We start from the raw sequence: 26415 nt of genomic DNA, 5'->3' as shown, positions 1-26415 counted from the left end.
AGGATGGTGGGGGGGGGTTGTTGGCGGTGAAAAAGACCTGAGAGGAATCGAAGCAGGAAAAAACGGTGCAGGATGAGTAAAAAGGACAGAGACAAAGACAGCTATGAAAGGGAAGGAAGGGTTTCAGCAGACGTGTGGCGTCAAAAAGAGGCGAGCGAGCACCTGGTGCAGCAACACGGGGAGTTGTGGAGACGGAAAACACACACAAAATCACACACAGAGTCCAGACAAAGGCTTGGCCATCAACGGTTGTTTACAGAGTGCAGCTCCTCCCCTTGTGCCACCTGTTACTGTGGTCCAGCCTAACAAATGTTTAACCCTCTCAAAGAATCCCCAGGCAACAGCCAACAGAGCACCTCCATCTATATGTACTGTCTGCACAATGCATGCTGGGAACGGATAGGATCAGGGCTGCAACTAACTCTCATTTTCATTATTCTGTTTTGTTTTTTGTTTTTTTTAGATTAATTGATTTAGAGCTGAAACAATTTATTATAGGATCGATTAGTCGATTGACAGGAAAAGAATCAGCAACCATTTTGATGACTGATTATTCATTTGAGTAATTTTTCAAATAAAAATCAGTCATTCATCCATCCTATTAAATGTGAAGAATTGCTCCTTTTATTGTCTTTTAGAATTGTAAACTGAATGTATTTGGGATTTGGCCTGTTGCTCAGACATAACAACACATTTGTAGACGTCATCTTGGTAAAATCCTGATGGGCATGTTTCACTATTTTGTGGACAAATTAATTCATTGAGAAAATAATAAAATAACCCTAAATTGAATAGTAAGAAATGCCCATCACAATTTTACAAACCCTAACCTGACATGTTCAACATGCTTGTTTAAAATCCATTTAAAATTATATAAAATCCTCATATCTGAGAAGCTGAAACCAGTGAATCTTTGTAATTTTTTACTTGAAATGATGAAATGATGAAATGATTGTCAACATTAGATACTTTATCTCAACCATCATCGTGACAGTTCCCATCAATAGGCCGAGTGCTGAGTGAAGTCAGTGAAGCACTGCGATGTGAATGACGCACTTGTGGCACTAAATCTGTGACACTCCGCAGGCAATGAACCCGGATTGGCATGAATCGCAGATGTTCAGGGTTGCGACCTCTGGCTGGGGCAAAGCAAAATGTCTGCAACAACAAGGCCGAGTGTATCACTTCCTGAAAGACTGTTTGTCTGTGATTGCAAGTGCGTGCATGTGTGTGAGTGTGTTTCACAGGCGGAGAAAACAGAGACTCATTCTTCTGCCTGCTTTAATGTGAGCAAGAATGTGCGTGTGTGTGTGTGTGAACAAGCGTGCCTGCTTGCTCGTCAATATGTATGCTTTCTTCATCACAAAGATCCTGTCCTTTAATCATTCATATTGAGTTACTAAAGACGTGCCATGTTCTTATAATCAAACACGTTTCCTTAACAAAGTGCTCGTTTGAGGAACATCCAAATTCCAACAGAAAAGAGGACTATAAGATGTGCGGATCTCTTTTAGGAAATAAACATGATTAAAAGGCAATGTGAAGAGGAAGGACACAACACAACTCCAACAATTAAGACAACAAGAGAGACCACTTAAATTACTTTACAGAGGTACAAGACTTGAGGCTGTTCCAGCTCTTTATGATACAGTTTCGTCTCACTTGGAGCGTGTGGGTTCATTTGCATTTGAGTGTGGGTGTGCGCGACATGCACACAAGCGTGCCTGCATGTGCGAGTGTTTACGCGCGAGTTTCGAGCAGCTACGATTGCAGATTCACCATCCAGGGGTGAAGCCAACCACCGATCCAGCTACTCAGAGGCCTCCAGTTCTGGGAGTGTGGCCAGGGCTCCAATCCCACCACATTCCCCTGGATTAGCTGTCAACCGGTCCCCAGATCTGAGGATTAGCACATTATATTCCATTATCTTTCCCAAACTGGAGAGTCCACAAAGTCTACATCATCGCTCACAACGGGGGCCAGTAGGACAGGGCTGAGTAAGAGGTGCCTTCAGAACCGGCCCAAATTGAGCCAAACCAAGCTGAGCCAAACCAAATCTGTAACTAAGACTCTACTCTGGCTCAATGTTGCCTAGCAACCACATTAGTTCCAGGAAACAAATAAGCAAACTGTATTTCTAAATACCAATTTTCTTACCCAGCGCTGATATTTCCTCATTGTTATCCACGACTAACTGACAGCGAAGCTACCAGAGAAGACTATAAATTATATTTAAAAAAAAAACATAAATAAAAACAAAGCAATTTATCTTGCACACATTCCTCTTTCACTATTCCTGCTAAACGACACACAAGGAGCGTAGTGTGTGCGCGACTCCTGGGAGCCGTGTTGTTTTTCACTCTGTGATCCGGGGGGACTTGGGGGAATGAGGGAGCCGTTATCAGCAAGGGGCCGTGATAGAGACTTGATCAGGCCGTCGGTCTGTGGGGACCAAGGAGCCAGAGTTAATCAGAGACAGACAGACCCCTCATCACCCTGGGGATTCACACACTTCGACCCTGACACTCTCTCTGTCACACAAACGCACAAAGACACACACACACACACACACACACACACAGGGTAACAGTCGCAAAAGCACATGTGTTCACACACACCTAGCCTTGCATTTTCCTGTTGTCAGAGCCTCTACTACACCTTCTGTGCATGCTTTACTATTGACTGTCACTTTGGGTTAAAGTTCCAACATTTACAATAGAAAATAGACCTAAAAATTATTTTATTCCTTTATTTTAAAATAGCATCACTAAAAAGCAGCGCCCCCCTGGGTCAGTCATTACCAACTCATGCTGTGCAGTTAAACACTGTTCACAGATGCATAACTTAATTTTAAATACTAGTGAAGATCCCAAAGAGAGCAAATATATGTGTCTGGATTTTGGGGTAAAAAAGTATGCATGAGACAAGCTTGTGCTTCAATGAAGAGTTAAAAGAAGATGGAAGATGATGATTTTCTAACCTTAATTCCTCCTTTTTATTAAAACCTTAATAAAAACGTGCCCACGACACCTCACAGTGTCCCAGTTTAAGTCTGCATTTGTTATATTCCCTGTATGGTCAAATACACAGCAGCATTAGTGATCCTGACTGATTTATGTAGCTGCAGACTGAAACACATGGACTTTTAAAATGTGTCTTTTACGGCGGCAGAATTTGAAGCTTGCAGTTCAGCCATATATTGACCAGGCCTGTCAAACCGGAGCCGTTAAAGAGCTGACATGCAGGTATCCAGCTGGCCTACCTCTGGAGAAAGGTGTAGGAAATTATATTGCATTTAGATTAATTAGACACAGTTGTCAGATTTAATTAACTACTAGGTTTAATTAACCATGTAATTAATCTTATGGTGGTCCAACTCGTGCACAAGCACAGACAGACGGCTGCAGAGACACACACATCAACTCGTGCCCACACACACATGCATAGTACATGCACAACAAATGTAATCTGTTCATCTGACAAGTGCTCACACTTTTGCTGTCAAACCTTATAAGAGAGTTCAACTGAATGGGTGACTGGCTATGGGCTAAAACTGCCTGAATGAAAAGTGTATGGTAAGAATAGTGCCTCTAATCCATTTCAGGTTTCACTTCTGCCCAGGTGGGACGATAATCTAGTAGTTGAAGCAGTCTGTCCAGTCAACATCCTAACACCCATGTAATCCTTAGTCAAATACGTACACAGCGCAAATATTTCATATAGTGTGGACAAGCCAAAAAGGGGGAGACGTTCAAGGTAAAGTATAAAAATCCATTTTAAAACCCAAACTGACAGAAAGTGAGTGACCTCAAATTGCAATAATGAGAGCCGGGCCAATAAGTAGCTCACCAGGTCTTCAAAAACAACGTGCATGTGTGCATGTGTTCGATAGCTTACTGATCGACTGCTCCTACTCTTCAGATGATGAGAGGGTCAAGGGGGCCGTGGACCCTGACCTTTCATCACCCCATCCATCCCCTGCAGCCACAACTACCAAAGCCTGTCCAGCTCTAAATGTGTCCTATGTGTATGTGTATTGTTTGTGAATGTGTGTGTTAATGTGCCTGTGTGATCAGCCAGCTGCTTTATGTGCTTTGACCTTTACTGAAACCTTGAGTGGACCAATAAATAGCCAGGCAGAGCTGTGACCTTTCACCTCACGCCGACAGTTTCGCTAAGACCTGAGGGGTCAGAGGTTGGGCGTTTGAGGAAGTGCAGCCAGGAGATGAGCTACAGCTGAGGCAGATGTTGGAAAACTGATATCTGACTGATATGGCAGAATGGCATAAAGACTCACTGTTAAGACTTTAAGAAATTCAAAGATGTAAGTTTAAGGGCTTTCCCATAAAATACACAAGTGGTGTTCATAGGTGCTGCATTTTTAAAAGCATGCTATTTCAGACATCTGGCTCAGAGTCAGTCCCATCCAGAACAGAAGCTGCAGCAGGCAGACCAGACATGTCACAACAAGAACCAGCAGCATTATCACAGAATAGTCCCCATCTATGATACACACTCTGCGTGTGCTTGTATGTTCTCACAAGCATGTGTGAGTGTGTGTGAGTATATTTGTGCCCCCTCGTACACAACTGGAGGGTTGGTTAAGTTCACTCACATAGTCATGGAAAGCCTTGGCCTCGCTGGAATGTTCACATGTCTCCCTCCGGTCCGGAGCAGCGCAGTACAGATCCCAGAATACACTGTGCACACAGGACAAGAGAGCGACAGCAGTTAGACACTTCAACTGTGTGATCTGTAGACATATTATGTTCCTGGTTTGTGTGTTTCTGATGTGGATATGGTTGCAGTTACCTAATGGAGACTAGTTTGTGTACAAATGAAAGTGGTTAAAATGGACTGATGGAGGTACAACAAATAGTTCTACTGAAATGAAATGTTTAAATACAGGGTATGAGTGAGACACAAGTTTCAGTTCAAACACAAAATTATACTTTTTTATACCTCTTTGAGTAATACAAACACATTATTCTATCTGAAACAGCATTGTTTAAAAGGATGACTTTCTGCTCAGCATTCACAAGAGACTCAGGTGACAGCAGTGTTAAATGATGCCTTAACATAAGCAGCCATACAAGAACCTTTAGTTTAGAAGAAGGTCTGTTGAGAGCAAAGCATATGTCCGATGTCCAGAGTCAATAAATATCTTTAATATAAGACAAGGAATGTGCTTTCTTACCAAATAAAATACTATTTAAACAAATAATAAATATAAATAAATACAACTTCAATGAATTGTTTAGTGAAAAATGCCCATCACAATTTACTAAAACCCAACTTTACATAATTAATTGCTTGATTTGTCTGTCAGACTTTCAAAAACCCAACTATATTTAGTTTATATGACATACATCAAGAAGCTGGAACAGCTGAATCTTTTGCATTTTTGCTTAAAAGATTATTTAAGTATATTGCTGTTGATTGACTCATCGATTTGTCGACGAAACATTTGCTCTACTGGACAGTTTACAATACTCAGCAGTGTTGAGGTTTGATACCAAGCCCTGTTGAAAAGATGTGTCAAACAGGAGCCCTCTACGCTCAGACACACAGCAGCTGCCACTTTGGCCACCACACAGTCCTACAGTCCAGCCTGAAGCCTGCAGCTCAGCTCCAGAGAGCTTTTATCCAGGGAGGACAGGTCGCCAAATGTTCCTCTCAGCCCGCCCTAGCGACCTGCACATTATTGACCAATCAGCTGTGATTATGTTACTTACTGCCCAATCAGCCGTACTCATATTGGTTAATTAGACCAAACCCACTCCTCCAGGGCAGCAGGGGCCACCAGGTCCCACTCCAAATGGACCCTTAATTACTGCACTGAAATTAAGTACCTGCTAAGCCTGTCCACATTAAGGACTTCTCCTTCTTCGAGATATTGATTTCATGGACAGCGTATAAAATAAATAAAAAAGACCTGCTGAAGTCACAAGAAGAAATTCTTGCTGTCATTTAAAGGTGCAAATAAACTGTTAGATGCATTCTTTGTGCTGATGTTGGAAACAGCCGTGACACTTGATATGACAGACTGCGAAATGGAGCAGAAAATATTAGCTGATCGTCCATAACTGTCAGAGAATCGCTCACTAGCACCCTGTCACATGTTGTCATTTTTCATTGAACAGGATGTTTGATTTTCATGGTTTAGTGTTATTATCTCCTAAATATGGTTATTATAGAAGATTGTTGATCACTGATCTACACTTTCACTTATGTTCTTTTTTTTTGTCATTTGAAGGCATCAAGGAAGTGCAACAATAGGTGTCATAAAAATAAAAATAACAATACATTTAAAACACTCAGCACATGCTACCAGCTTCTCAAAGCATAAGAACTTCAATAGAAATGTGTTATTAAAGTATTTGAAGATTAAAAGACAGAGTCTGTGCCCTGAGGCGTTCAGTGAGCACTGGGGTCCCCTGTAGACACTGGAGGAACAGAGAGGTACTGTGCAAAGACGGTGGTGAACACATATGGTGTGTGTGTTGTGCTGCCCTTCTGTCACTTGACAATAAAGCCTGTGTACATTATCATATCTATCGGTTTGGTGTTAAAGAGATTGCTGCTCCGTCAGACGCGAGCCGCTGTGAAAAAGGCGCAACCATCGCAAATCCAATCAGCTCTCAGGGAAATGAAATGGGACGCAGGTTTACAGTTTGTTACCGAACAGACACAAGCAGGTACCGGCGCAGGGGTAGGGGAAAGGTGATCTAACATCTCATGGCCTGCGAAGTCTGAAATATATTGCAATTTGAACAGCTGACCTGCTTCTGTCTGAGCCACGCAGGGAAATCTCATTCTCTGTGTCTCTGCATAATCTGGAGCAAGATCGCCGGTTGATGGACTAAACGCAGAAACTGAGACTTTCATTATTCTGATATTATTTTAGTAGGACGATACAGGATACTTTCTTCTGTATGGAGTTAGAACAGGAAGAAAAGTAGGTAAAAGGGGCCATTACGTTTGAAAAGGTGTCAGATTAATTATTCTAATATTATCGTAATGAAAGGATAATTTTCTGAAGAGAAGATTTTCATGGTCAGGGTGCAATCAGGAGAAAAAAAAATCCCTTCCCATCTACTGTACCATCTCACATATCACTGGCTCTGAATCCAGGCAAAGTCTGGATGGGACCATTGTTAGCTCTGATTTGACAATCCCACCCACATTTAAAAGGGAAAGCCCATGTCATAGTTGTTGTCACTTCCTTTTCAGAGACACTAATCTTTAGAAATTATCTGGGAAGTCAACATTCACAGTTAATTAGCACCAGCAATCTGCAAGAAATCTTGTACTCTGCACACCCTTGTAATAGTAAATTTTCTATCCAATTATCTAATCATTTCAATCTAATCATCTCATCATGGGAAGCTCTTTATGGTATTATGGGTAGTAGAGCCACACAACTCTGTGTAGAAGAACTGCTCTTACTTTGAAGAGTCACAGGAGATATTCATATTGCAGGTTAGGGTCATGAAAACTCTTTTTTATTCATTCAAATGAGAAACAAGGCTATAAAAATATGAGCTGGCACTGTCAGCACACACACACACACACACACACACACACTTTGTATCCAGAACAGAGGAAGAAGGGATTAGTGTCCAGCCGTCCAGAAGAAGACAATTACTAAAATTAAATGCCATCACGATAATTATTTGCAATTAACTGTGGTCTGACAAAGCCGGTGGTTACAATGTGCTTTTCCATTATAATAAGGAGAGTAAACAAAGACACAGAAAGACAGACACACAGGCTGCTGGTGGCAGGTCGACATGATAATCCTCTGTGTGTCTTTAGCCAGTCAGTCTGTGAGTCGGGAGAGAGAAATATACATAGAAATGAAGACAGAGATGGAGACAGATGGTGATAAGGAGGCAGACAGAGCATGAGTAGAAGAAACAGAGAGTCCAAAAAAATAAAGTTACAGAGATCCGACCGAGCTGTCTCCTCCTCTTATCAGAACAGACTCTTCTTAATGGGACAAAATGCTGCAATCAAAGAGCGGAGGCGGGGAAACACAACCCTTCCAGTTGTCTTTATTACCTTGACTCAAGTACCAGCTATTCTCCTGGCAGCGGCAATGCGTTCAGCGAGCAGGAGGAAACAACAACATCACCGCGCCATGTAAATCAGGAACACTCCCTTTGGACTGTGGCTAATAATTACAGCAACTGTCATCACAAGAAGACTGACGGCTTAAGAGGAACCAGCAATAAAATGAAGTTGTGTGCTGTTAGATATTTACACAAACAGGTGGAAGATATTCCTGCTTTCAGGGTTATGGCGGAGACTTAAGGGACCTTCTGGTGATGCTGTGAATACTCGCGCTCTTGGTCGGTCACCAGACAGCAAGTTAGCACGGTTAATTTCTGCAAAAATATTTGTACAATCTCCTCCGGTCTCACGGCTGACTGTAAACCATCTGTTTTGTGAAGCAGAGGTCATATAAAATTGCATGTTGAGACAGAGCTGATATGATAGCTTCTTCTATTTTGGACTGTCCAAATCTACCTTAAAAACGTCAAAGCTGTCAAGAGGTTTTTGAGTGTGGTCAACAATGCTAATTCACTTGTCAAAGTGGAACTTTGGATTTACTCTGTGATGGAAGTCACTGATTGTGACAACTGTATTAAAATAAACTGATTTTGGTTTGAAATTCTACTGTTATTAATGGCGGGGTGACAAAACCTTAATTTATCTACAGTGAATCTCTTCAAGTAGTTTTGCAATAGCTGAAAAAGTTTATATATTTGAGCAAATTTCTCCTAGACTTGGATCAGATTTGAATATCGTGCAATGTCAAAACCTCCCATTGAGACCGTTGATGCATTATTCCAAGATGGTTACCGCCATTGCTAGCCTTTTAGGAACACCAGATAAATAGCCTTTATTATCATTAAATTTATTATCATATTATATTATTATTAGATAAATTATCCTTCTTTGTTTTATGTTTACACATTGTAGCAGTTTGTTAACAAGTGAAACCACATACAAATAGTGTACAGGTCCTTTTAAATTAGCTGAATTGACTTTATTAGTGTTAATATCGGATTTTATTTAGATGTAACTGCAACTAGGAGGCTGACAAGGGTTTTTTGGACTAAGCTGCTCTAATTTTCCGATCTGGACAATGTGATAGGAAAGAAGGATAAATTAAGCAAGGAGGGGAGAAAGAGAGGAGAAAGAGAAAGAGGTGGAGGAGACTGTCAGATACCTGTGTTTACAAAGAAAAGTCCAGACATTAAGAGCAGAGGACGGCTGTACTCTCACTGTTTTCTCTGCCCCTCACAAACAAGAATTTCTGCTAGAGGCTATCACACAGAGGGTCCCTCTACATACTGTTGTTGTGCTGAGGTTTTTATGTGTGTGTATGTTTTTTGTGTTGAGGTGTGGGGTGTGTGTGTGTGTGTGTGTGTGTGTTGGGGGGGGGGATTCAGCGGCCATCCAGTGAAAACTGGTTAAAGCAATCGATTTTGGGATAAGGAGGAGACAACTAGCAGCAGCCAATAGAGAGGGAGCTAATGACACAATCAACACCTGCAGCCCTTGCTGAGCCTTTTCTTTATCCTTCCACCCATAACAACAGATGTGGATGAGTGACCCCCACTTCCAGCCTCCCTCTTCCTCCCCCAACAACCCCCCCACCACCACCAACCCCTTACAGCCCTGGTCTCATTCTGAAGTCCCCCCACCAACGCCATCCTACAGGAAACAGCCACAGAGGCAGAGACAGGAGGGAAGAAAACTCCAAGTTGAGGTGGCTGGAGGGGAGACAGCGGGGGCGGCTGGGGTGCGGCGGGTCGGCGGAGCTTAGATTTGGTGTTTAATCCGCCAAAAGGGAAAGGGCTGCGAATGCACCAAAGAGTGTAAGTCCGTTCGGGGGGGTCCTCTCTTCCGGCAAACAAAGGGAAGGCCTCCAAAGACAGAAAGGTTTTGAGGGAGGGGGAGCGAAGGGTGAGGGATGAGGAGTTGGTGGCTTTCCTACCACTGGAGCTTTGTTTTTGAGGGGAGGCTTGGAGGTTGGAGGGGTTTGCAGTTGGCGTAGGTTGGAACAGCTGTGTGCCCGCCCCCCCCTCTCCCCCCCGCAGCCGACCCCCGGACCCCACCCCCAGTGAGTCTCAATGTCCACGTGCTGCGTGGCCCAGACAGACGCCCCTTAGCTAGGTCATACTACACTGGAGCCCTGCCCTGCTCAGCCTAGCTAATCATCAGCCTACTCTCCAACTGCTCTCTGGCACACACACACACACACAAACACACACACGCACTAGGTCATCTCCCACACTGTGCTGAAATATATCAATACAGTCAGAACACACACCACGAGCGCTCGTTTTCCCTTTCTATTCCCACTCTCTCGTACTCACTGGGCCAGTCTCCCTGAGACCTCTTATTGGTTCGGGCAGAGGCTAGAGCAAACTTAAGCTGCGCTGTATGTTTGTGTATGTCATTCTGTCAGTATTACTGGTAGCTGTCCAATTGAGAGCTGTCAGGTTGAGAGAAGCCAGGCTCTTTAAGGACCATTATGAACCGTGTCAACAGGCTGCACAATTACAACACACACTGGGGCCAGAGAGGATGAATGAATCAAGCCGCATGTCCGGGTTTATTACACAGGGCCGGCCGGGGGGCTTTGGGGATGAGCAGGATAGCATGAATGACAAACAAAGCGGGCCCTGTCAAACCTCTTATCCTGGCTCTCTTTGCCTCTCGTGCTGCCTTGCTGAGGATTCAGCCTCTCAACCTCCCTGCCTGTTTGCCTGCTTGATTCTTTGTCTGCATCCTTTCCAGCTGCCCAGCTTCCCCCTTAATGCCTGTCTGCTTCCCCCTTTTGCCTTAAAGATGGATTTTCTAGTTCTTGGCCTGACAACTGGAAAGGGGGAATCCTACATTTGGGTGTTCCCATTCCCTCTAATTCAGACATGGAGAAAAACAGTGTACGTGTCAGGCACTAAGCCCACTGACACTGTTCTTCCAGCCAGATAGAAAACACTGTCCTCTCTTTATCAAGCATTAAGACATCTGACAGATTTGTTTAAAGACGCAGAAAGAAAAGAGGTGCAACCCATGCCAGAGTCTTGTTCTGTTAAATGGAACATCAGGTTAGAAAAGTCTCCAGATCTTGACGATGGATGTTTAGAGTGGGAGAGTTGAAGGGGAGGCGCGGCAGGACAGACGTGGGTCAGAGATACTGAGGTGAGTGAGGTGAAAGGAAAAGGTGCATACCAGTGTTCTGAATACTACAGGAAGTTAGTTATTATAGTTTGGCACGTTGATTTGGCCTGCTGACCAACACAGTTAGCAGTTGCAGGAGCAGAAGATGCTGTGACACACAGCTCATAGAGGTATTTAAGTTACTCTAAAAGCCTCAATGCCCGATTGTCGCAATTTGCTTAAAAAATTGCGTCTTAGTGTAATCACTCATGTCAAATCTGAACACACTTACATGATACATATATTTTTAGACTGAGCGTGACTTACGCTCTCTGAGGATATCATTATCTCTGATATCCATCACAAATAAATATCCATAACTTTGCTTAGAAATCACATAAAAAATATGCTCATTAAGGACCTCCTGCAGAAACCTGCTTGACAATTATCAGGTTTTTAAGTTATCTTCCTAATTAATTAATAATAAAGAATTCCTAATTCAGCATACTTTTAATGGTGCCAATTTGCCAAAATGTAAACTAATATATGCTATAAAGCCGGGCTGAGATTGTAGACAACAGTATAACCCACTGAATCTAAATATATTTCCTGTTTACATCACCAAAACTTCACAAGCATCGATGTGAGGTTAAAAAAAAAAAAAACACAGTTCAGCTTAAATAACAGAGCAAGGTAAGTTAGCTCACTTGTCAATCAGAGGGACGCTCGGAGTACAGCACTTAAACATGTGTGAGATGATGCACTTAGCATTCCCTGCAATTACTGTCCCTCTCCACCCCTGCACATTCCTTCAGACCACCAAGAGTACTTCTACAGTATGACTGTGAGCTGTTGAAAAATGTGTGTGTGGTCAAGATAGAAAAAGAGCCAGACGATCAATGTATACATACCACCACCATGAGTGTAAAAATCCTGGAGGTTCCCCAAGTGTGATGTTCTTCTCCCATCGGATCTGAGAGGAAGAGAGAATAGAGGAACGAGAAGACAGAGGGGGAAATGAAAAATTAGACACTGCTGAATGTTTTATGCATAATGTAATCATTTTGCTCAACTGTCTTTCCAACTTTAGACAGACAGAGCAATTGTGAGACAGAAAGAAATAGGCCAACGGGCAGCGCAGTGAAGTGCAGTGCAGTGAGGAGTTTGTGGATAAGAAACTGTGACTGTCTTGAAGCAGCGGCCCTCTCCACTGCCCTCACAAACCAGCAGAGCTCCTGCCTGTATCTGGACACCAAGATAAGATCCAGTGAGAGATAACAGACCCGCTGCCTGCTTCACACACTCCTACTGACACGACTCTGCACACGCGAACACACAGACACATCCGCTGCATGCATACATGATTCACCAGAGTCTGAGGACGGCATGACAGCAGCAAGATTTGTCTCTGTTTTTCTATATATACATATATAGAGAAATAGATCCAAGTTTCTATTTAAGTGTCTATTCTACAGATTTCCCCTGTGCAGTTTATGGTGATGTGATGTGCTGTATGTGGGTTGGGCCTGTTGATTTAACGCTGCTAAAGAGCTGAGTGCTGCACTGTGCAGGAGAGCATAGAGTGGCAAAGTCCTCTCGGGGACAGAAGTGTATTGTGTGTATACTATAAACGTAAGTATGTGTGTTTGTGTGTGTGTGCACATTCCTCACTGAAGAGGAACAGAGGCTAATTGAGGCAGGAGAGTCCAGGTGATAGCGCTCTCATTAGATGGCACTGAGCAGGTGTGTGTCTGTGTGTGTGTGTGTGTGTGTGTGCCTTCAGTCTACCTGTGAGGATAGAAGTCCCTTATCTATTGAAACATTTCTGTGTGCTTTTCTGTGTGTGTGTTTGCATGGGGAAGAGACTGTGAGGTACATAGGTGTTGCAAAGAAAACATCTTCACAGTACACTGCAAATACAGAAAACAGAGTCAAATAGAGACTCTGTAAACCGTACAAAGTTACAACCCAATAGAAGTTTACAGGACATCTATAGTATGACATCTTTAAGTCGATAACTCGTTAACTGTGTCACAAAATGACAATAAAAACAATGTTTATTTTACCTTTTCAATTCTAAAACATGATTCAGACTTTGAAGTTATTTGCTTTTCACCTAACGTCAACACTAGCCTTCTAATAGTGTTCATCAGTCACACAGTCTTAATTCAAGGTCTACTTTAGAGCTGCAATGATAAGACACATACTCAATAAGTTCAAGATTCACCTATTTTGATCATCTATTTCTTGTTTTTAGTAATTTTTCAAGTAAAAATGCCAAATATTTCATCATCTGTGAAGATTTGATGCTTCTCTATGTGGCTGATATTAATAATCTGCATCTCTTTAGGTTTTAGACTATTAGTCTAATAATGTGCAGTTTTTTAAAACAATTTTCTGATATTTTATAGATTATCAAATTATTTATTTATCGATCAAAAATAATTGGCAGATTCATTATATTCACTTTCTAGAGCTTTCAACCACATCTCTAATTTTGAACTACTGATTATGTAGTTGTGTATGATTTAAACCCATTTTTACCAATTTGTATGGTCCTTATGTGTTTTCTTGACTGATTTCTTAATTAGCTTGTAATTTATTTATCTGTAGCAATTTCTTTCTTAATTTCCTTATGTTTTCTAAAGTTGCAGTGCATTTAGCGTGCAGAATGAGGAGAAACAAGCAGGAGAACAAGAATAAAACAATGAGGCACTAAACAGTGAGAAGATTTAAGAAGAAAAGAAGAAAGACTGATGATCAAAGTATAAAAGAAAGGGAACACAGGGAAAAATTGTGTGCTTCAAGAAAGATCTAGAGAATGTTGAAAGGGTGCTTATGCAGTAACTGAACCCTGAGTGATGTAGTTGAGTATAACAAATCATGTCTGTTTGCAACCTTTCTTCAAATACTTGTGAGAATCCCTCAACATTTTAAAGTCTACTGCTAGGACTGCATGAAGGGGAAAAGGTGAAAGGTCGAGCTGCTGTGTTCGCTCGGATATGTACCCATTACTGTCAGTCTAATCCAAATACACTGACTCTGACCATATAAGACAACTAAATATAAACGATGCTGTGGTTGAAATAAACAAAATCATTGAGCAATATACTGTTGCAGGCGCAACATTTAAGACAACTGGCGTCAAATTGACTTAGCAGTCTTAGCGTGCATGCCTTGTGGACATGGATTGTTTGGATGTGTCTGTGTGTATGTTGTTTTAATCCCTGTCTGTGTAGATGTTGTTTTAATTCCTGTTTGAGGCTGTGGAAGTGTGCGTGGGTCTGTGTGTGTCTGCGTGCCTCTGGTTGCCTGTGACCCAGAACTTCACCCCTTTCCAGCAGCTCACCAATAACACTCAATCTCTGGGAGAAGATTCACCCACGAGGCCCCGAAATGAGCGAGGCTCTCTGCAGCCCGACCACTTAATCTCTGTGTGCTGCTCCCCCATCTTTACTTCATATTGTAGACGTCCACTCGTGGTTGCTGGCAGCTGGACCGCCCTCCAGCAGCCCTGCCCGCCCTGCTGCCCGCCTGCCTGCACACCATAAGCAAAGGCAACCAATTTCTGTCTGATTGCGTCTGATTGATGCATCCATGTTTCAGCGATCTCTTCTCTTGCCGTATTTTTCTCTACTTTTTCTTTTGATTAGATTTTTCTTCAGAAATTCAAGACCTTTTCAACACAACTTTTTTAAGAATTATGAGGGGATTATCATCTGATATTGATTTTACATATATTTTACAACTTGTTTTTATTGCCTAGGCCAATAAAATAAAATGGTCATGGTTGAAAACTGTTACAAGCAGATCTCAAAGAGGTTACACAAACACTGCTCTGAAGCTCATTAAAGTAATAGTTTGACATTTTAGGAAACATGCTTATTCCCTTTCTTGCCGAGAGTTAGATGAGAACATTTATACAACTCTCATGTCTGTACTGTCAATATGAAGCTGCAGCCAGTAGCCAGGTTAGCTTAGCTTAGCATACACGTTAGGAACAGTCAAGATGAAGACAAAACTCCAGGAAGTGTCCGACCAACAAATAGTCCAGGGTTAGGGTTAGTGTTAATAGTTGTATCGCTCTTGTCATCAAACTCTCGGCAAGAAAGCAAATTTCATTTAATTTCCCAAAATGTCAAACCATTCCTGTAATCCTGCTTTATATGGTAGAAAATCTAATTTCCACTCTCTTACTTCACCAAAGCCTGTTGCTAGCACTCTTACAGATGCTCTGTTGAACTGCTTGTTGAAACGGTGTCGCTCACTAAACCCTCACCTCTGGGTGTGCAGCATGCACGTGTACAAGTGCAACAGTATCTCTATGTGACTGTACACCGAGCTCACCTGATGAAATGACAGATAAATGATGTCAGTATTGAAGTTGAACGATATAGACCTGGCCTTGCTTGCCATCGGAGCCCTCTCAGTGTTGGGGAGTGTATTAAGTGGAGCTGAATAAAGCCAGTGAGCAGGAGAGGTGTTGTACAGGAGACGGCCTGGACATAGGACCATTAGCAGGAAGGATGTCCATTAAGGAAGAGGATGCAACACATTAGAGACCTTACCTCTTCAACAGTTCAGCGGCCTAATATGAGACTAATAAGTTCAGCAGACCTGGGACAAATGGTTATGTTTGGAATGGTTTCAAATATTAAAGGTACACTTGATTTAACTTAGCAAGGACCGGCTTTGCTTCTTAAATGTCACAGCGGAAAGCGAGCAACAACACATGCTTACAATATGTCAGACTACTCTAATTATGCAGTGTTTATGATTACAAATTAGAGCTAATAATGAAGGGCGGGTAATCATATTAAGTAGCCCAACCGATGCAACGTTTACGTTGTCACAAATTAACAAACAAGTCAAAAGAACATTGTTGTTGTTTAGCAAGTCTTGGTTTATTAATGTATTAATGTTGTCACAGTTTTAAATGTCCAAAGCTGTTTTTTTTTGTAAGATTGCTCAACAGCTGCTTGAACCCAGAACAACATATAATGTAAATTCCATCCCTGGTTATACAATGGAGGGGGAATCACACTCACGCTTTAGGCACAGGAAGTCAAAGTGAAAGAACATCTTACCTCTGACAGGAAGGTCTGTGCTGATTTCTGTGCGCCGACATGCAGCAAATACTCATACACGTATAAAGCTAACCTGGAAAACAGAGACAGAGAGACAAAGAGAAAGAAGTCAGTGTTGAGGATCATATCTTTTACACTCCATTTGCTCATAAAACCTCCTCATTTCATTCTCAAAAACAACATTTAACTGAAATATTATTTAAAAATAATTAAAAAAAACAGGTTCATCCTCTCTCTTCATCCCCAAATGTGTCACACTCATTCCAAGTAGCCCACCAACTTAAGTCCAACAAATGTGCACAATTGGCAGGAAATCATCACTGTGTCATTTTAGATGGAGCTTGGATAAACACGATTTTACAGTATGAAGATCATATACACTGTGGAAGGGGTTGTAAATGTGTGATGTAAAGCTCTGCAGCTCTGAGCTAAAGAGCCTCCGTGGCACTCAGCCATATCCCTGTGGTTTTAGGAACTCTGCTGTTGAGGCATAGAGGCTGAAAACAAAACAGTGTAGACACACTGAGAGAAACATGGACAGCCGAGACGAAAAATATTCTCCAATGTGGCTGAAGTTGGACTCTCAAATGTCACCACACAGCGTGTAGGATTCCTGTTATTTTTAGCTGTCACATACATGTTGATGCCTACCTTCCTATCAGATTTAAGGTAGGAAACATGGCTGAATGATTAATTAATTATGATAATGAACAATTCCTAAACAAACTTTTAGAAACATATTTGCTTATCAAGTTGTTATGGATAACTTGTGACATAACCAACAGACACAGAGCAACATGAGCATCCCACTGGAGTTCAGCCTCGCATCTTGACTGTGTTTAGTCCAAGACTCGTGTTTTAGCTCTGGCTTTGTCAAAATATGGTTCAAATACAGGATATATGCTAAAACAACAACAAATACATAGCAAGCTACAAGCAGCAAGGGAGGAGTTAGGTGTTGATTCACAGTGGGTTTGGTTCTACAAACAAGCCTTTCACAGTACGTTTGATTGAGTGAAAAGGTGCCATGAAAAAAGTCAACAAAAACTAAAGCCAATGTTTTGTTTGTCTGTTCTGGGCTTCTGTAGCAACATGGTGGTTCAATATGGCGGACTCCACGGAAGGCGACCCGCTCCCTCTGTAGATAAAAACAGCTCATTCTAAGGTAACAAAGACATAACAATTCCTATATTCAGGTGATTATACACTAATGAGAACATCCCTATAAATATTATAATATATCTCTGCCAATAGAGCTATATATCTAATAAATGTTACACATTGGACCTTTAAACAACTCGTGCCTATTTTGCTGGTACCTCTTTGGTACCAGCAACACATTTGAACTATTTTCTTTAAAAAAAATCACATTCAGCTTGTGTGAGGTTTTGATACAAAGAGTAAGATGTATGTTTTCACGTAGAAAGTAAAAGTCTGGTTGCCGAGCAACAAGATGACAAGACTCCATGAAGTCACTCTATAGTCCAACACTTAACCCCTCATAAAAGCACAATGTGTCATTTTTACACATTGTTTTTTTTTTAATATGGATTAAACAAAACATAACGTGTTAATTAGCGTTCTTGAGAGGTGCTGGTAGGCTCGTTATCTCTAGACAGAACCATGCTAGCAGTTCGCTGCTACACTAACTAATTGTATCGTGGCTGTAGCTTAACATATTTACATACAAATATGAGATTGTTATCGATCTTCTCATTTATCACTTTTAGAAAGGGAAAGGAAAGGTTGAACTAGTCCGTTGACTGTTTCAGTCAGACTGAACAAAAGGTTTTTAACTCGAGAAGCAAAAAAAGGCAGAAAGTTTACAGAAGACTGTGGATTGTTTTGATTATGATCCATTAAAATCAATCCATCTCCATAGCACAGAGTGTGATTTTCTTTGGGGTGGGGGGGACAAGATCATTGCTGTCTATCTCTCAACAGCTGACTCATCCTTGTTACTTGTAGCCTGGACAGACATCACAGCCTGAAATCATCAGTATGCGAATTGTCTCCAGGTCTGAAATAAGGGTAGAGGGGAGCTGCTGTGCTGTTGTGTACGGTGGGCGACTGTTTCTATGCTGATCACATGCGTCAAGGCCAGAGCAGACACAGAGTTATGATGTTTGGGTTGATGCTGGATGATACCGAATGAATCAATAATGAGCAGGGCCAGAGTTGAACAACCTGACTCTTTATATTCACAAAGATATCACTGAATTTCACTGCAATGTCTTGACAACCATCTGCTAAAAGAAAATTATCTGCTACAGCTGGTCCAGACCAGTTTCAACTAGCATTAGACGCTAGATGCTATCACCTCTTCTATTTCTCACTCTTACATCAGATACAACTGTATCAACAACCATTTCAGATCTGCAGTGTAAACACGCTGTTTAAAATACAAGGATTTATAGTTCAATAGAGAGTATATATGTGTTTGCTGGGAGTGGGGGGGTCACTGCTAAAGGGCCACTCACAGATTGCATGTGGAGACAAGGACTGGGAGAAGCATGAGACACAATAAGGAGCAAACTGCTTGTTGTAAATGTTTAATATTGATCTCAAATGGAGTGACTGCCCTGTTAGTGAAACTGATCAGTGTTGTGTTTAGGAACAAGTCTACTGTGTTTAATTACGTGTTGTCTCGCAACGAAATTGCTGTACGATTTGTTCCCTTCAGAGGCTAAAAACATGAGTAAAACCCCCATGGGGGGGGTGAGGTTTTTTTTGGCATATGTACGCAAAAAGCAACTTCAATAGGAATGAATGAGGCACGATCTTTGAACATAGTATCCAGTTCTCGGTAATACATCAATGATATAAACCAAAAACCTCTAGTAATAATGCAGCCTCTTGCCCATGGGGTGAAAAGAAGTCCACATATATATTTTGTTGCTCATAAACCTTAATAGTTCTCTCATCTGGATTTGGCAGCTGGACACTCAGAGGGCGCTTTTCAGATGTGTTTCAGTAAATAAAGTTGAGAGTATGGTTGTAACACTACTTGAGGTACCAGGTTTGTCTGGTCATTCACTGTAAAGCTGACTCAACCATCAAGGTTTGCTACCTTCGTTTTTGCTTCATCAGCCTGATCAGGGTGATGTTTAAGCTTCCCGGGTTCTGGGTAAAGTGAGTGGTCCGTCAGTGTGAAATGTAAAACTGAGGTCCCTCTTTGCAGTGTGAAATACCCAGCGGCAGGCGTCAGCTCCTATACACCCTGTCCGCACTGTACAGGATCGAACAGAGATTCCCATGAGCACTGCAGCAATGAAATTTTCATGGCAGAGCCTGGTGTGATCTGAGGGGCTCTATGCCCTAGCGATGGGCACCTGCTCCGGCTGCAATGCATTATTTAAAAACACTCATTCAATCCAGGCTTCAGGGGACACCTTTTGTTACTCTGTCAGAAGTAGTAAGTGTAACTCGGCTGAGGAGGAGACTTTTTTGCAAGCTGATGGAGCAGAGCCCGAGGAAGGCCAGGTAGATAAAGGAGACATGGGGGGAGGGTTGTACTGTATGAGAGGGAAACTGAAGGTCAGGGCCTCTTTTTCCTATGTGAATACTGTAAACCTGAATTCCTTCCCTGTGAACTCTGCACTAGTTACACATGTCACTCAGGAATAAAAGATGAGATGCTTACAAGACAAACCACAACGACGCAGTCCACTCCACATCTCGCATTTCCCCTATTGCACATTTCACTCTCTCCTTCCTTGGCTGAAGTCGTTCAGATGAACAATGAAATTCAACAATAAAGCATGTTGATGCAAATGACACAGGGGCAGATCAGATCAGTGGGGGAAGTGGAAAAATTTGACTGCTGACTGGATATCAAGGGTCAAACCTGGTGTGTGAGTTCACATTAAAAAGAGCAACAAAGCCATCTATTGTGTGTTAACTCACCCTCTTCAGCTTCAAGATCATCTGCAACAGTTTTCCCACCATATAGCGACTTTAGCTGTGACATTAAATATCTACAACACCATTTCTGATCATTTCTTTTCTTTTCCTGACTCTAACCTCATGCTGCCTCACTAGCACTTTGCTCAATGTCCACACATCAAGGAGATCTCTCCCACTGCCACGTCCCCAGAAAACACACCTGACATTTAGCCCCAGGCTGCCCCATCCAGCCTTCCCTTTCCTTCGCTCGCCTCCAGAGACAAGGGCACCTCAGCTGAGTTTAGCCAGCTAAAGCACAGACAGTTAGCAAATTAACTTCCATGTCTTCGTTTCAATAATTTAGCAGCGAGAGCAGGGGCAGGGTGAGGTAAGGTATGCATGCAGGAAGTGGTGGAGGAGGATGAAGCAGCAACTGCATCTGCTTTTCTATATTATCTAAGCCTTTCAGAAAAGAATAAAAAGGTATAGCATTCATAATTTATATGTTCTGCGGTGCAGTGAATGTAACAGAGTGTAACGGGCTAAAAACACAACATATGATTTCCTAAATATTAAATATTTATAAGCATCATATGAAAGCGGTATAGATCTGACGCTGTAGTGGTGAACGGGTTTGAATGTATCAGTTGAAGGTGAATGAAAGATTGGATGTCTGTGTGTGACACCTGTGATACTGTGAAGCTGTTTCACTAAAGCTTATTCCCACTGCACACGCTGTTTATATTTGCTTGGCTTTGTTATGGCAGTTTCTTTGTCAAAACAAATCAGTGTCAATAGGCGTGTAAACACGCATGGCTTTAGCCATGGGTTAATCCACACACTGTCTCTCTCTCACACACACATGTGCCTACAAGCACACACACACATTTACTCCTCTCACTTTCTACCAGCAGCAAGCTTCACTCTGTGACGTTACCTATTGACAGACTCACCTGTAAACGTCCTCTAACCTCAGAGTTTAACTGCCTGATAACTTGTTCAAGTTTGATTTTAACTCAGAAACACAACTTTTCAGTGAAAGAGGCAGAGGAGAGAGATTTATAAAGATTTGTGATAGGAGATTATATTGACATAGCTGACATAGTTTTGTTATCACCAGAGCCTCCTCCCACAGCAGTTAATGAGGGCAATGATATAATGCGGAAAAATAATCCAAACTTCAGAGAGAACGTTTGTATTCCATGTTACAGAAGACTTTATCTTAAGGAACACAGGAAGTCTTATTTACCTGCTTAGATTATTCTTTTCTCTGTATTCTCGTACAAGACTTACACACTTCTCTTATGAGAACTCTGTTGCCAAACCGATTAACAACTTCAGGCACGTAGCCTCAATATTTATACTGTCTCCTTTATTTCAACTGAGAAAACTAACAAATTTGTGCGGATGCACCCAAAGCAGCTGACGAAAGGCGGCATTAATTGACTGTTGACATATCTGAATGAAAGCACAGTCAGCCAAAGGGTGCCGAGGGTAAATCAAGGGTTTCTTTACTTTTAGTGCAGTGTTTCTGCCTATGTTAGTGCGCAGCTCTTTATGCTTCCTTCAAAAGGCTAAAATGCAGATGGCAGAGCCATCTGTGTAGAATCAAAACCATGCATTCAGACCTGAAGATCCCTATTAAACTGCATGTAAATACGTGGGAGGAGCCAGAGGAGGAGCGGAGGATGTAAAGAACCCCATGTTCAAAACAAACTGATTAACTTGAAGTTCTTGAAGTTGAAGTTCTTTTCCCAAACAAATACAGCGACACTCGAAATCGCACAAAAACTGTCTGTAAACAAACACAGAGGATTAGGAAACAGACGCAGGGAGCAGAATTCTTTCAGAAACTAAGAACGTGCTTTTTAAAAATGAGATGTTTGATCAAGCTATTAAATATTTTTGTGAATGGCACCGTTAATTAAGATGCCGGATTCATCAGTACATATTTCAAAGAGGTTCCAGTAACTAAATAATAAGGTGACATTAATATTGAAGCTACCTCCCTGTTCAAATGATATTCAACAAAACGCTTGTTAGAAAAAAAAAATTAAAAAAAGTGCGGAGAGTAATTAATTTCGTTGGTCACAAGGGCACGAGCTCTCCCTCTACCTTTATTATTATTATTAGCATGTTCCTTTTTCACAAAATGTCTGATCACAATAATGTTTCTCAAGGATGTGCGAAGAAAACACTTCACTCCCCCCTCGTGCCTGCTACCTGTGATCTCAAGACAGTGAAACCAGGCAACTGAATTCCACTTGTATGGCAAGGCCTTGGCTGTGTGGAGGAATCCACATAAGTGTGAAATGTACGTGTGACTGTTTGTTATATGTCGTATTTCTGAGCAAACTGTTTGGACTCGAGTCTTGGTTTCAAGGCTTTAAAGGAAATAAAACACACACACACACACACACACAGCTTTGTGTCGCAAACATACTTAAATGCACACTTGAGCTTATAAATTGGAACATTTTGTGTACCCAATCTGACAACTACTGTACACTATTGAGGGGACTGGAGCGTTCAGCGCTGCTAACACAGGAGGATGTGCTCTGCTATGGAGGAGCTTTTTTATCTTATAAAACTTTTTTAGGTTTCAGAAGCTACCCCTGCACATCGGTACGCACCAGATTACACGCAGGATCTGTACCACTTCTGACGTAACTCCTTACTGAAATCAACAGATCATCGTTACCTGTGGCAGCATGGGAAGACTGCAACACCAGAAGATCATAAAACACCACAGCACCTGAACAACATTGCGGCCGCGTACAGTAACTCTTTTTTTGGGAGTTGAAGGAGACAGTGGTGTAAAAACGATAAGGAAGATACTGTTTCTCTTGGCTGTTCTAACTTCCAGAGTGAGCTTAATCCAGTTTTCCCTGAAAAGCTCCAGCAGCTGTCTGCACTCCAAATGACACCAGACTGCCAAACAAGTCTGGTGTTAAAAGAAATAAACTCTGTTACTGAAAATACTGAACATGAGACATTTTAGGAATTTAACTACACAAGGAAGCGTCTCATAAAAAATCCAGATACACTGCTCAGTAAATATTCTTCCTTGTAGCACCAATTGGTCTGCTGTAACTCACACGCCCTGCCCACACTCTTGTATTGTCTGATTGCTTTCAGCTATACAGGGAAAACACCGCTCTGGACAAATTAAATTTTTCTCAAGTCTCTACTATCTAGTCTCTACTTTTTCTTTCAACAACTTTTGCGTCTCTAATGCAAAACAGAAAGACCTATAATATATATACTGGTATAGTAATAATACCAAACAGCTGACCAACCAAATACCTTATATAATGGATTTATAGTTTATTTAATCAAGTGAGTATATGACTTGATAATAAATCCTTTAGGGGAGAGCTGCAGCTGTGATACTCGGTCACACTGTACGACTGAGTCTCCTTTAATTGGAGTCCATCCGGGGCGCCCTCATTTTAGTATCTGAATATGTAAAGAGCCATATGAATATGTAAATATGAATATGAGCTAATTCTGTGATGCATTGAGGCAGCTGTTGTGAGCTCCACATTTACAAGGAAACATGTGTTGGCCCTGCGGGGCAGGTTAGGGTGACAAGACAGGTGAGGGGAGAGGGCAAGTTGTCGTCCATTATGTCTGGACATTACCTGTAGGACACACACACATACACACACACACACACACACTAGGTTTAAAGACTTTGATATTTACTGTGTAGTTTCTGATGCCAAACATACTAAAATAAATAAATTCAAGAATGCTGTTATGCACAAGCAGCCTTAACAGAGAAGCATTCATCATTTCCAGTTCTCAAAAGACTTGTATTTCTCATGAGTTAAATTATTAATCCTCCTCCTACACTATCATTTGAAATACATGCTGCCTCTGCACTGATTTCACTCCCAATAACACATGGAACATAATCCACACTCCCTGAACAAGCAAGTCCAACTAAAAACTGTCTATAAACACACACAGCATTTTAATTATCTATTGCTTTTCAACATATTGTGAATACAGTATTGAAATAAAAAAAAGGGGGGCACACAAACAGGTGTAATAGCAGCTAAAAGTCTGCTGGTGGTTCATATGCAATATTAAAGCATCATATGCTGGTTCAAAGGTCACTCTGCCTGCTGTTCATAAAACCACATGGGACTGTTTTCATTTAGGATTCACTCCTCCACCTCGACACAGACACAAACACGCACGGAGCTTCTCAATTTTCCAATAATCTGATGCGAATTCAGAGTGAAATTAAAACGCTCGTGGCACCAGAAGTGTACAAAGTAGTAGTCGAGGAAGCTTATACGAGCCACATCTCTAGAAAGCTTAATCAATCGAATGTGACACAGCAATGCAAAAAAAAATAATAATAATAACAATAACATTAATAACAATAATACAGGAGAGTCTGCAGAGAAATGTAGTTTGTATTACAGATGTATGAGGTGGTACAGCCTCTCAGGACTATACAGTGTTTTTAGATTACAACTGGAGCTCAGCAGGGATCCCTGCTCACTCCTCTAACCTCAGACTGCTTTAAAAATAGCTAATGGTGATATAAAAAAGGCTGATCTGAGATGCAAAAAGGAGGACCAAATGTTTGAGTGTGGCCCCACCATACAGAGATTATACTGTAGGCAGCATCGAGAGCACAGAGAGCACAGCAGCCTCCAGTCTACGAGACATTTAAAAGTTACATTTATCTCTTATTCAACAGCACTGCATGCACAATGTGCTTTTAATCTGAAAAATATACAATAAAATAAATGTAGCACAAAGCGTGATGCAATAAAAACACAACGACGGGGATTTTTTTAGCTTTCTTTTTCGCGATATTTCCATCAAGAATCGATCCTTCAATCAATCAATCGGCAATAAAACATTTATTAAAAAGTCTGCACAAATAAACAGGCTTCATGTTCGTGGCAGCATGACTCTCCATTCCTGTGAGTGGATGCTAAAAGTTTACCACCGCTGTATGACTGCTGAATGGGACAAAACTTTTCCCCTTTTTTCATCGCAAAAGGTTTTTTCGCTTTCTAAACCGGCTGTAAATAACAAATAAAAACACACAACCCCTCCACAGTAAACACGCTGCAGACGGACTAGAACAAACACGGCAATAATTCAACCACACCGCCGAAAGTTTCCAGGAGCCGACCGAGCAGCGCAGTCCGCACAGGGACGAGCACACACACCGCATACAGGACCGTGTTTGAACCCCGCAAACACACCGGGGGGAAAAACGCGCTTTTCTCCTGCGTGTAACGCCGCAGCCTTTATCACGCAATAAAAACAAAAACAACGCATGGTCGCCGTCTTTAGAAAGGTTGCAACACACACAGAGAGAGAGAGAGAGAGAGAGAGAGAGAGATAACAACAAAACACATATGTAGAAAAAACGTGCAAAAAAATAAAATAAAAAGTGCAAACAAGAGGCAGTATTTAAAGAAAAAAAAGTTTAAGAGACGCACCTCTACGGTGGTCGGAGGGGGAGGAAAGGGGGGAGACCCCGCACCGAGGAGCGCACTTTTAGTACAGTACACTCCTTTTTTTAAAATTACACTACCTAGTTTTACAAAGTTGGACTCCCCTCCTCTGCCCCCCTTTCGCCTCGCATGATAAGCAGGTAAACTCCCGCACACACACACACACACACACACACATTTTATATATATATATATATATAGGCGCACAAATTCACTTACTTTTCTCTCGCTTGGCTATCGGAAGGGACGACAGCTCCTTTACCTTTGGCGTACATGCTGGATTCTGTTTTAAGACTTTTGCCCCACTCAACACCTGTCAAAGAAAGCAGCCAGGAAAACGCTCCATCTCCATAGCTACCCCTTTAGTGTTTTTCCTCCCCCCTCCTCCTCCCCTCCCCTCCTCTCTCCCCCTCTCCCTCCCTCCCTCCTGCTCTTTCTCTTTTTTTTTTTTTTTTTTTTTTTTTTTTACATCTCCAACATTGGCCAAATCAGGCACAGTTTCTATTGGGGACTTGAAACGTCCTCTGTTGGATTTTTTTTTTTTTTTTTTTTTTTTCCCTCCTCAGCGGCTGTTCCGCAGGCCTGTCCTTCCTCCCTCCGCTGCGCAAAGGGTGGGGCTCCTTAAAGGAACACACAACTTCTTGTTTACTGACCCAGAAACATGAGAGAGAAGTGTGTGTGTGTGTGGTGTGGGGGGGGAAGGCAGCCGGGTACAGGCTCTGCTCTTGAAATTGCCAGCTCTTTTCAGGAGGCTGAAATGGTCGGGATCGGGT

General features: G+C 41.8%; 1 protein-coding gene across 2 annotated transcripts in view; it reads right to left on the bottom strand.

The window, feature by feature from the left end:
- The window catches only part of ssbp4 (single stranded DNA binding protein 4), a 75389-nt gene extending 49374 nt beyond the window's left edge, over positions 1-26015 (bottom strand). For both annotated transcript variants that reach the window (XM_035653158.1, XM_035653157.1), the window contains exons 1-4: positions 25862-26015; positions 16266-16338; positions 12090-12151; positions 4616-4700 (exon numbers count right to left, since the gene is read on the bottom strand). In XM_035653158.1, the coding sequence (XP_035509051.1) occupies positions 4616-4700; positions 12090-12151; positions 16266-16338; positions 25862-25917 (276 nt within the window). In that variant the 5' untranslated portion in view covers positions 25918-26015. The remainder of the gene's footprint in view (positions 1-4615; positions 4701-12089; positions 12152-16265; positions 16339-25861) is intronic.
- Between the last annotated feature and the right edge of the window lie 400 nt (positions 26016-26415).

Source organism: Morone saxatilis, unplaced genomic scaffold, assembly GCF_004916995.1.
Source record: "Morone saxatilis isolate NCDOM2014 unplaced genomic scaffold, NCSU_SB_2.0 Contig12, whole genome shotgun sequence".
NCBI lineage: Eukaryota > Metazoa > Chordata > Actinopteri > Moronidae > Morone > Morone saxatilis.
Note: the sequence above shows the minus strand (reverse complement) of the source record. Positions and strands in the feature narration are given on the sequence as shown.